Source organism: Vanessa tameamea, chromosome 4, assembly GCF_037043105.1.
Source record: "Vanessa tameamea isolate UH-Manoa-2023 chromosome 4, ilVanTame1 primary haplotype, whole genome shotgun sequence".
In the NCBI taxonomy this organism is placed as follows: Eukaryota; Metazoa; Arthropoda; class Insecta; order Lepidoptera; family Nymphalidae; genus Vanessa; species Vanessa tameamea.
Genome location: NC_087312.1, coordinates 4,768,210 through 4,780,633, shown reverse-complemented (window position 1 = coordinate 4,780,633; position 12,424 = coordinate 4,768,210). Strand labels below are relative to the sequence as shown.

The 12,424-nt window shown below is 32.2% G+C and overlaps 1 protein-coding gene across 1 annotated transcript in view; it reads right to left on the bottom strand.

Moving 5' to 3' along the window:
- Mtgo (miles to go) overlaps positions 1 to 12,424 on the bottom strand; it is a 45,870-nt gene that overhangs the window by 9,823 nt on the left and 23,623 nt on the right. Inside the window, exon 2 of the mRNA XM_026632018.2 lies at positions 586 to 828. Coding sequence (XP_026487803.1) covers positions 586 to 748 — 163 coding nt within the window. The 5' untranslated portion in view covers positions 749 to 828. The remainder of the gene's footprint in view (positions 1 to 585; positions 829 to 12,424) is intronic.

The following is a 12,424-nucleotide window of genomic DNA, read 5'->3' as shown; positions in this document are numbered from 1 at the left end:
TAATTTGATTGTTTTTTTTTTTATGTAGATGATTTTTTATATTATAAATTGATATTTTAATCAATGTTGATTCTTCATGAAGCCTTTCGACCTGCAATTTTTTTCGGTTTTATGCTTTTAAGATGTCTTGCAATAGAATGAGTTTTGTCAGCCATGCCTCACTTACCGACTAGTTGAGTCAGTATCTTATTCTACAAGTCATTCCAAGACCTGGCCAGGTGTCCTTCCCAATTCGATTTTTATTCAATTGGCCGTTTTCCTTGCCCTCTGAACGAACCTCTCGTTCGACACCGGACTTCAGATTTCGATACACAGTATTGGATTTTATAATCGAGCATGGAAAATAATGTATACAAAATTAAACTTCAGCCTAAACTAAACCCGTCAGGTGAAAAATGCGGAATAGATTTGAGAGACACTACGAACAGTAAGTTAACATCTAATAACGTCTTAACGTTTTAGTTTGAATGTCATTGTTTATTAGGAAAATATAAATGAATAATTTAAAGCAATTATTAATTTCGTATTCATATTGCAATTAAACGTACCGATGGATTAACAATTTGATACTATTTAATTACATACCATATTCAGTGTGCACGGCGCACACGTGCGCATGTTGAGGGTGCTGCTGGGGATGCGGGCATATTTCAGACGGTACGTAGTATGCCTCCGACGGGTAGTACTCGCCGTAGTAGCCGTCGGGCACACCACCCCCGCCTCCCTCCGCCACTCCCACACCCACCATTGCAGCGTCTAGCAGCGCATCGCACGCTGCCGCCCGCGACGCATCCGTGGCGATCGCGGCCCCGTCGTGCGTTTGTCAAACTGAAACATATACATCAAAATTATATACATGTACTACTGTAACTACAGCCCGAGAGTGTGATTTTTTTATACTTTTAGTGGCTAAAAATTAAACCAAATTTGCCAAAACCAGCTTTGTGTCTCACGCGTGATTCAAAGTTGCTGCCACCCTTAAGCGTAAAGAAAGATGTTTTAGAATTCTGCGAGGTAAGAGTTCATAGTTGGAAAGGTAATTTTATCTACTTCAACTTAGAGCAAAGATTAAGCTATATAGTCATGTGTATATTAAACTAAATAGAATTAAATAAACCAAAAATTGCCCACAGTTATTGCAACTTATTTTGTGCGATATTATAATTACCAAATTTTACCGAAACCTGCTAAACGTTTAATAGTTCATAAAAGGAGTAATCGATCCAGCTTTTGAAACTAACCACGCACTATAGAACAATGTTTCTCACTAAACTAAAAATACCTTATTTGTTGTTTTAAAATCACACACATTCAAGCCTTACCGAGTAGTATACAAGAAAGAAAATGCAGATAAAAATAACAACATATATTATTATAGCATTATTTTAATTATTATTAAATTATAGCAATGGCGAAAATTACTAAGCATATAAGTGTGCTAGTACCTAATTGAATAAGAAAAGCCAATCTCAATAGTTAAACATATATTATACAAATTACGTAGATTTAAACTCACATATCATTTATTGGGATAATAAAGTTACGATAATATTTATTCAACATAATATTAGGAAAATTACTGTTTATTCTGATCCAGGACTATTATGTTACCAGCTGCAAGTGTCACTAACCGTTATGGTCTAATATGTTTGATACATTATCTCTGAGAAAATCGATCATGAAATATAAGTATGCTCTACTTACTTATTTCCTCGCGTCTCGTATTGCCAAACAGATCAGCAATGCGGGCTTGGCCATATTATTTTTCTAGCAATTTACGTAACATTTATCACATATGGGTAAAATAACTACGTACTTATTGATATATTATTTGAGCAATACTTTTTAACTGTCATAAACGAAAATTATCTTAGGTACGATATACTTTATTTACGTTCAGGTAGGCAAGGTCATCGATCGATCATTGACAATAATAGTTGACGAAATATCAAACTAATAGATTCTAATCTTATTTATGATCTAACATTGATCGAAATGCTAATTAATACTGATTCATGAACAAGAGATAGAATCTAGAATTGTGGTGTGACACAATTTTATTAGCAGTCTATGATAAAGATTTTTTAAGGGATAATCTTATTTACAAGTGTGTATTTTTAATTTTATATACTTAATCCCATTAACCGTCACAACGGCAATAGTGCAGTGCAGTTGCACAAGGTTCTTCGCCAAATCGATATCGACATCCGCGTGAGCGCATCGTGACGGCATTTGCCTTTTAAATGGGGTGCTGTCATGGCGCCTCACGAGTTCTGCGTGGATGCGCCCGTTATCTGTGTCAGTGATTGTGGTTTCGAACACCTTGTCGACGAGCATTCGCCACTCATTTTAGCTCGTGTTGAAAACACTTCAAACATTCAATTGCATGTCTAAGCCAAACTCTATAGAAATTTCTAATACACTATTAGATGTAGATTAGTGGATTAAAAAATAATTCTTACTGCAATATTTATTAATAAATTTCTAAGAAAATTATGTGAACGGGATATACCGAGATGGTTTGACGTCATAAAAACAGCATGTGGTGTTGATTTTGTTGTATTTAGAATCGTTTAATGGCGGGAAATCCAAGTTATGCAAAAGTATAAATTAATATACAATGTTATTTTCACAGAAAATACTTATCACTGCGTTTTAGCATATTTACCTCTATTTGAAGGTCTAACAAATAGTTACAAAAACTCGATAAGAATGTACCTACGGTTAATGAGGTATTTATTTTTCCACTATTACCTCGACTTCACACTTCACCTGCAAATTGTTTATTTAAGTTTTTATAATGGCATATTTAATACGTTATTTAATGTACACTGAAATGTTTTAAAACTAATTATCATATCGAAATATTTTACACAAAGTAACAAAAAAAGCATTCATTAGTTCAAAGTTACTTAAATGATTTAATGAATTTTGGTAATTTACTAAGCAGCAAATACTTGGTATGTTGTGGTCCGGTTTAAAGGATGAGTGAGCCTGTGTAACAGGCAGAATGCACAAACATCTTAGCTTAACACAAACTTCCGATCCCCGTAAAATCCGTTCTAACCTGCCAAATTTCAAGTTTGTAGGTGTTATAGTTTCTGAGATTTCGTGATTAATAAGTGAGTATTTCGCTTATATATTATATATATATTTCTTATAGCGCTAATCTTAATCTCACCATCAGGCCTATTTGCCTTTCTGCCTATCTATATTACAAAAAAATGGAAATTTTGCCAATGCTGCTTTTATTCGATTAAATAATCTTACTGCAATTTCATGAAATATGAAGCGGTCTATAAAAGCAAAGTAATCACTTCGAATGTGGGGAACTCCCCTTGTAACTCGAAACCAATTGTTGATAACAATCCAGGTCGTGTTGTAATCATAACATTCTTGGAATTTGTATGGATATAGTTCAGTAATTATATTATTTAGTTAGATATGTACTTTAAAGTAAACATTTTCATATGACGACTGATGATTACTGTGGCCGTAAGATAGTAACATACAGAAATACAAAGTTACTTTCATGTTTATAATATTAGTATAGATTATTATGTATGTTTTTAAATGTTTTTTTTTTAATATTTTATACTAAAGTACAATCCAACTGATCATATATTTATTTAAATGAATAATGCAGTAGGTACATTATAAATAACTTATTGAATCGAATTACAAAAGGATTTACGTCATAATTTCTGAAAGAGATATTTGTAAAGGTATTCGCTTTATTACAATGTAATGTATAAAGAATATTGGCGTTCTCAAGACGATCATTCATCGCTCTCGATCATATTCAATTGAATAAATGAGGAGGTGGCGACGGCGTGCGTTCGCGCCGGATTCTGTACACGTTGTTATGTAAATAGGAGGACGGCCCTTTGGCGTCGTAATTAGGGGTATCCACTTTATTAATAATCGTCTTTTTAAGAATATGAACCATGTTATTCTACGCATTCTAATTTTAATTGATAAAATTATGAACTTTCATATAAACCGCCATTTTAAAATGTATTCTAACTTTATATTTATTTATTAAAGATATGTCTTAATACCAATATCATTGCAATTTATATTGTTGCGTTTTTTTTTTAATTTATAGCAGTCGGTTAAACAAATAGGACATCTGATAGAAGTGAATCATACCGTCTAAGCGCGGCCCGCCAACCTTGGAATCTAAGATGTTACGTTCCTTGTGCCTGTAATTACATTGGCTCACTTATCCTTTACACCGGAACATAGTAGTACAAAGGATTGATGATTGGCGTTAGAATAACTGTTGAGTGGGTTGTGGTACTAGGTACCTAGCCAGACAGGCGTAAAGCTCTACCATAAGTACCGAAAACACTAATATCCCAACGTTCTTTATGATATAATTTAAATTAAAAAATAATATTTACAAAATGGCAACCCTTGCTATTGGCGGAGCCGTCTCTATACAAATATTTACACCACGTAAAATGAGCGCAACTTTGGACTTAAGTCGTCCATTCGATTAACTTATGAAGGTATTTTATATTGAAGCATTTAAAAAGATTGCCTGCGTGGCCTGCGCTTTTTTAATGTCGATTTTATTTCAAATATTTTTTTAATTATTTGATATTTGACTTTTTCTTGATCTAAAGTTCTAATTACGGCTTTATTTATAATTTCTGAGTTGATTTGACATTCGAAAGAAGACGCAGCATTGTTTAACTCTGGGCTGTCTGTGTTCAGCCAAGTTAATTCCCGTGTCAAAAAAAACTTCGTTTATTAGGCGACGAAAACATAAAGGCCGCACAATATAATCATAAATAATATAATCTGCGGGTCAGCTCTGTTTAACTAATCAGTGGGTAATTAGTTAAAACAATATTGCATAATTGAATTTATTTTTCTTTTGAAACCTGTTAAGGAGAGGAGTTACTTTCTTTTATTATATTGTTTTCATCACTGTTTTTATGTTTACATTTATTTTATTAATAAAGAAGTAAAATTATTTTATCAGGACTTGCATTTAAAACGGTTAGACATGGGTATACGTATTCTTTATTGTGGTTAGACTTTCAATTGATTCATACGGCTTGACTCAATGTTAACTCTGACTGACTCATACATCAAAAATGTTTAAGACATACATAGTTATATTATTATTGAAGTCAAACAAATAAGTAAGTCAAACAATGACTATGTTCATGAATGAAAATGAATTTAAATGCGATAAGGTTATTTATAACCTTATATATATTTATAAGACTGGGGTTGGCAATGAAGTGAATACTTCAGGTTGCTGGTCTTCAGCATGATATAAAGAAACTGGCAGCTTCATTATAGTGACTATCTTTTATGAAATATGTATACTTATCCTACTCCTTGACTAAACCATCCTAAAGTCACAGAATGATTTATAAAATATATATTATAAACGGAATGAAAAATCTCTTCAGTAGTCGTTTGAGAAATAAACAGACAATTACATACATACTGCAAGTAATTTAAATTGAATTTATGTACAGAAGATAAATTGTAATAGCGATACGTCTTTTTCTATTTTCCTTAAATTTAGGTTTTTCTTTTCTTATTGTGTGACATATTCTTTGCTGTGCATTTTTATAAATTATTTAAAATCGAAAGAGTAATATTTCCTATAAATTTAAGATATATATTAAATAGGTAACTAGTTACAAATGTATTATTTCATTAGGTTTTGTACTTTGTAAATAAATAAAGTTAAATATAGTCAAATTTGTAGCCACACTTCAGTCATCTCGTCTACCTATATACCTAGGTAGATTTTTATTTTATTAAGTAATTCATAATCCCTATAAACACAAATTTCGAAACAGAACCGGTTTGCGGGTATTTCCAAATGTCGAGAAGTGCAAAAGGAAATCATCCGAACGTCGTCTGAGACGTTCCGAGAATTAATTTACATAGCAAATGTGAGGATTGAACGAACTGGCCTACTGCACGATACGCCGAAACGAATACCGGCTCTGGGCTCTATAGAAAAAAGGATGTTGCAAAACAACGATAATATATTTAACGGTTGGTTAATCTCATAGTTATCTATTTCCTCAATGATCGAGGTTTTATGCGCCCTGCTTGGGAAATAGTGTGAAGTAACTATGTTGTCTAATATAGAGATAGATATATAACATTGGTTTAATTTCTAACCAGACGTTAGAAAGATTACTATAATAAATCATGTATTCACTCACAGAAAAATAGATACTAAATTCGATGTTATTTTTTTAGTTTTAACAATGCCCCATTTTAAGGAATTGCTAATATTCCTATTTGCTACACCAATTAAGCTTAAAACTTGAGCTAGGAGTGGAGACGACAATAGCCCAGGGAGTCAGAATCGAATCTGTGACCTCTCTAGGCGGATACGGGCCGCCACCACTGCGCTATTGACACTTTAATTCAATTTGCACAACCGTTTATATTTAACACAGACCTTAACAATCGTACATCGACTTTTAACTTCTATGTATTGTATTGCATTGTATTGTATTGTGTCATATTGTGTTGTATATGGGTATTACCACCATATAATGTTTGATTAAATTTTAACTGACTGGAGGTATAGTAGAATGCTTTTTTGTTTTATGTGTGTATTAACCTACCTTAGGATAACTTGTGCAATCGAAAACTAAGCAAACTGAAATGATTTTTGTGTTCCTCTGTTTGGATTGATGTATTTTAGTTTGTCAAACCCTTTAAAAAACATATAGCAATTAAAATAATTTACCTACAGCTCGAATTGTACAATGTGGTACAAATCATTAAAGTTGTGGTATCATTGTACGCTTATACCAGCGATTTGGCTCAAACTCATATTTTCATCTGCCGGCAACGCAGAGTACGTTCCTCCGCGTATTAAGAAACTAAATGTAATCGTATAACTCCAAACTCAATAGGAATAGTGTTCATTATACACGAACAAGCTACCGTGCTTCATGAAGCGTGACTTATTTCGTTACAAGCTCCATGTATCACTGACAAAAGAAATTATGACAGATCGTCTTTTAAATTATAAACATCTCTGTACAAACCTGATCAAAATACAAAATAAAAGTTATTTACTATAAAAACATAAACACAATAATTGTATTTCAGTTTATTTTCATAAAATACGAAACAAAATGTAAAAAAAAAAAAAACAAATATATTGGCGCTAAATATTATGTGCTCTAGATGAAAAATATACCTAAGTTTTCTATTGCGAAGGATGCCATGATGAAATATTCTAAGAAGAATTTTGCAGATTTTGCAGATTCTCTTCAGTGCTTATATTAATATGAAGCCGCGCCGTCAAATATATTTATATTTTATATATATATAGGTAAAAGTACTGTAGGCGATTATCTTACATTACTTTAGATCAAGATCAATGATCAATATTTGTTGTTAGTGAAAAAGATCGTACATAAAATTACACGCACTTTATAGCAGGATATAAATTTCTTATTAAAAAAATATAATAATATATTTATCTATACATAAAAATTAAACAGTTCTGCCCCTTTTTCTGCTCTGTGTGAAAATAAAATTGTTTTTTTTTTAGCTATGTCCGTGTTTTAGTTTTATCAATAAAAATATTTAGGAATGAATAGTAGAAAGAAAATGCGTTTGAGATATACGAAAAAAAAAAAACCGGTAATATACGACTTGTTGAAGTTCTATATTAGAACTTTAATTTATACATACTGTCATTTACATTGACAGTAAGGCTATGATATTATGTCCGACATAATAATATCATAGTTAGTATCGCTGCACGGTCCGTCTGGTCGCCGGCCGCGATCAGCAGACGGGAACATCACATCAACTAACATCGCCACTATTATATATTTTGACGTGTCCTCTAAATGTCTTACAATACTATATTATAGCTTATTTCCATGAAATTAATGATATACTATTTCTAAATCTAATTTATTTATATACACTTGTTGTCAGTCAACCTAAATTGAACGTATTGCTTGTTGTCAGCTAATCTGTTTCAATTGTTTTTGTCCATATTTGCAACTTTAACTTTCACTTTTGTGTACTAAGTTTAGTTTTCATTGATATTTCTCAAAAAACTGTATTGAATTAAAAAAATAACAATATACTACAAACTAATTAATATCTTTTTATATTGAATATGGACCGACGCAAAAATCAAGCGTGGGCGGCGCCCCTAGTAAAACGTGGGCGGGTTGGCGCCCACCCTTTGACGTATATATCCGAGAAAAATTATATTATTTTATATCACGCCTACATTCCAGTAAAAGTATAATTCTTGAATAAGTATAACTGATAGGCTAGAAGGTTCCAAGAAGTTATCTCCCGAGTGAACATTATTTATTGAACGATTCTTAATAAAGGTATTGTTAAATGTTATAATCACAGTTATAAATCCTCTAGACTCGGTTAAAATTAAATTCAATTATTTTATTCATAACAATAACTCTTTTGTAACAATAACATTAACAAAACATTTTACGTCTTATCCTTTCATGCGTAAAAGTACTGCATACTTAAACCGGAAATGGCGTACACTTGAACTGTGGATGGTCTATTCCTGACTCGGGGCCAATGCGTCGCGGCTCGACGGATTGTATTAGTTTAAGATAAAACGGCTTTTAGTTGGAGCTCCATCGCCCTCTAAACGTTCATTTGAGACTGAAAACATAAGTACACAAGCTATAAAAATAATAATAGTATTTGATGTTAGCCGTGATGGCCCTGAGGTTAGAACACGTCAAACCTATGGCAGCACCACTGAATTTTTATTTGCTAGAGCTGTGTTTACAATCCATCTTTTGCTCGACGGTGAAGGAAAACAAATAAAATCATAGGTAAATAAAATTCTGCCATATCTGTTCACACCAACCCACACTGTAAGAAATAAGCTCAAAACCCTTTCTTTAAAGGGAAGGAAGCTTTAGGCCAACAGTGGGACATTTAATGGTTGTAAACTTACTTTTGATGAATTAGGTGGACTTTTTATTCATATTAATTATCTTTATTTTCGACGATGCACATGTCATGTCATTCATTACCGTCTAATATTGACAGTTATTTTACAGAATACATTTTTATAATATAGCTAGTTCAATCCCCACTCTTTTTCCGAATCGCTATATTGAAAGCGTGCGATGTTAGGTTTTGGAGTGTGAGTTCTACTGCTACGCTCAGAATTACATGCACACTATCTTAAATGACAGAAGAGATTTATAGTCTACGGGAAATATGCTCTGCCACATGTTCTGGATTTCAAATAACTACGTTATTTATCAATCTGCAATATTCTATATTATTATTAAATATTAAACGTTACCGGGGCCATGCATAGAATGCACACTATTTTATAAAAATAAAATATATATTGAAAGTAATGTTATACATTATTTTATAGTCGTCGCTTAATTCAGAAATATTTGTATCAGAGCCGATGAATCAGAAATTTATAGTGAAACTAAAACCTAAATCAAAGTATTTCAAATATTCGTTTTCTATTTGCTCATACTCCTTCCATATATTAGCCCAAATGTCACTGTTTATTCGGTCAAAAGCTTGATTTAATATTGGAGTTATCGAAGTATAATGCTGATCAAAATTTAGACTGGCAACTTAATTTTCGCAATACGCCATACGTTTTCAATAGGATTTAAATTCGGGCGATAGGCGAGGAAGACCAATGCATTGAAACTGTAATCATTTAAAAAGTCGTGGACTTGTACATTCTAAAGTTGTCTTAATTTTTTTAAATGAAATGATTTTGTTGTAGTTTTGTAGGGTAATGTATATTTTAAAACCAGGTCTGTGTATATTTTCGGACCTTATATCAAAAATATTTGTATATTTTCACATTTAACGCCAACTGAGGAAAGGCCAACGAGATAATAATTGCGAGAGGAGACTGGGCGGTAAATAGCAAGGCCACAGATAAAAATTAATTGCTATTTTTGACACATTGGATTTCCGTCAGATATTTCATTACATTCAGAATATAATTGACATCCTTATTGTAATTAAAATTAAATGATATCGTATTGATATTCCTAAGCTCTACCGCTTATTTGGATGCTATTTTACCAATTTTATATATTTAATTGTTATTTTATATCTAAATAATATATATATATATAGTTTCTTGTAAAACATCATGTATATCAAGTACAGACAGTAAAATCATTTAAATAGCTTGTAAACATGATAGAGACGCTAAAGCGATGCAACTACGAGTGTGACCTAATTTGCAACGATAAATTGTTTTATTAAGCAAAATATTAGGCAACATTGATGACAGGGAATTTAATATAAAAGCGTTTTGCTTTGATCGTTACAAAATAAATTAGTATAACGATACTTATAATATGTGTAATGTCACTTAGCTTCACAATATCAGATGGTTGTTTTTTAATTTTAAAGGTTACTAGTACCTAGTATATTATAGTTACTAGTACTAGGTTACCCGTGTGCCCGCGTAGAATATGAATATATTTACAAATTAACATAAATGTTACGTTCATGTAATACCTCTTTGTATACGACATTGGTGTGTATTTCAGCCCTTAGGGTAGAATATCCAGAAACGCTTAAATGCGAATCAACTCATTTTTAATCGGTAGCCCAAAAATAAAATTTCGAGCTTCTAACTTAAAAAATTACAGTCTTCCAGACTAACCTGTATACGGAATGTTAACCCTATTTCTCCCCTTAGGCGTAAAATATCCAGAAACGCTTAAATACGTATCTACTCATTTTTATCAGTATCCCAAAAAATAAAGTTTCATGTTTCTAACTTAAAAAATCCATACGAAGTTCAACCCCTATTTCACCCATCTAGGGGTGAAATAGAATATCCAAAATTCCCTCCTGAGTGGGTGTCATGATATGTTAGTTTATAAGTGTACAGCCTAAAATATAAGTTTTATGCTTCTAGTTCTAAAAATTCTAAACATGACAATACTTTCAACAACTTACAACCTTTCATCCCCCTTTTCAACCCTTTATAGCACTTTTTTCCAAATAAAAAGTAGCCTATGTCCTTTCTCAGTCTCTAGACTATTTGTGTACCAAATTTCATTTAAATCGGTCCAGTAGTTTTGGCGTGAAAGCGAGACAGACAGACAGACAGAGTTATTTTCGCATTTATAATATTAGTATGGATATTAGTATGGATTGTTATTTCCCTCGCTAGAGAGCTCCAATAATAACCGCGTCCGATCGCTGCTAAATTCAAAGTGTTACAGGGAGAATCGCGGCCTCCGATGCGCCTATAGCAAGCTCCCGCCGCCCCGGCCGGCCGGTACCACCGCAAACGCTACGTTCCGCAATTTTTAAATCTGTAATATCTTCGAAAATATTAATTTAAATTACATTCTGTAAATGGCCATATTTATCTATATTGAATGCACAATTTATTTAAGGTACCTAATTGGATAAGGATTAATGCTATATTGCTTAAAATCGCTTCGAAAATAAGCCATTATTTCTCGTAAAAAGTAAACGATAAAAAAATGTTTATTGTGGGTTATCTTTAATAGATAGACATATCCATAGCGGACTTTTTTGTAGACATTTTTGAGGTGTACAATTCTGTAGTACATTATTTTTGATCTATCTAGTAGGGTTCAACCAGTGTTACAATGTCAGCGCAAAAAATGTATAAATTTATGACATCACATTAGAAAATTTTAAAATTATCAGTGTTACTTATCTATATCGTCTATGTATTATATACAAAAACCTTCCTCTCGAGTCACTCTATCTATTAAAAAAAACCGCATCAAAATCCGTTGCGTAGTTTTAAAGATTTAAGCATACAAAGGGACATAGGGACAGAGAAAGCGACTTTGTTTTATACTATGTAAAGATTACTCGTTTATATGTGGATGTTTACGTATTTATGTATTTATTCAGTTATATTTATATTTGTATGTATTGTATATGCAATATATCTAATTAACGAATTTAAAATAATCGTACCCCTACCCACATGTATTTTAGAACCAGTCCTCTGACCAGTTTGCCTGGAAGAGATCGCTGTTTAAGTGATAAGGATGCCTGATGCACCTCGTGCAACTTTTGTTTATCCAAATAACAAATTAAGTTTAAGCATTTTAAACGATATCTGAAAAATGACACTGTGTAAATGAATTATTTAATTTTAAATTAATTAAGTTTTAATATGCTATTTAATTGATAAACCAAACAATTAATTGTGGTTTCCTCTATTACTGTACCAAAACGTATCATAATAATGTCGTTAACATGTAGGTAATAAAAGTCAATGTAAGCGTAACGGAAAAATAAAATACCTATATAGGTAGAAACTTCGCAGGAAATGCCGTTCGAGTAATTCAATGTGTTATTATTCGCAATGTGCTATTTACACGCAATTATTTCGTAACAATTCCTCTAATAACAGCTGCTCTGA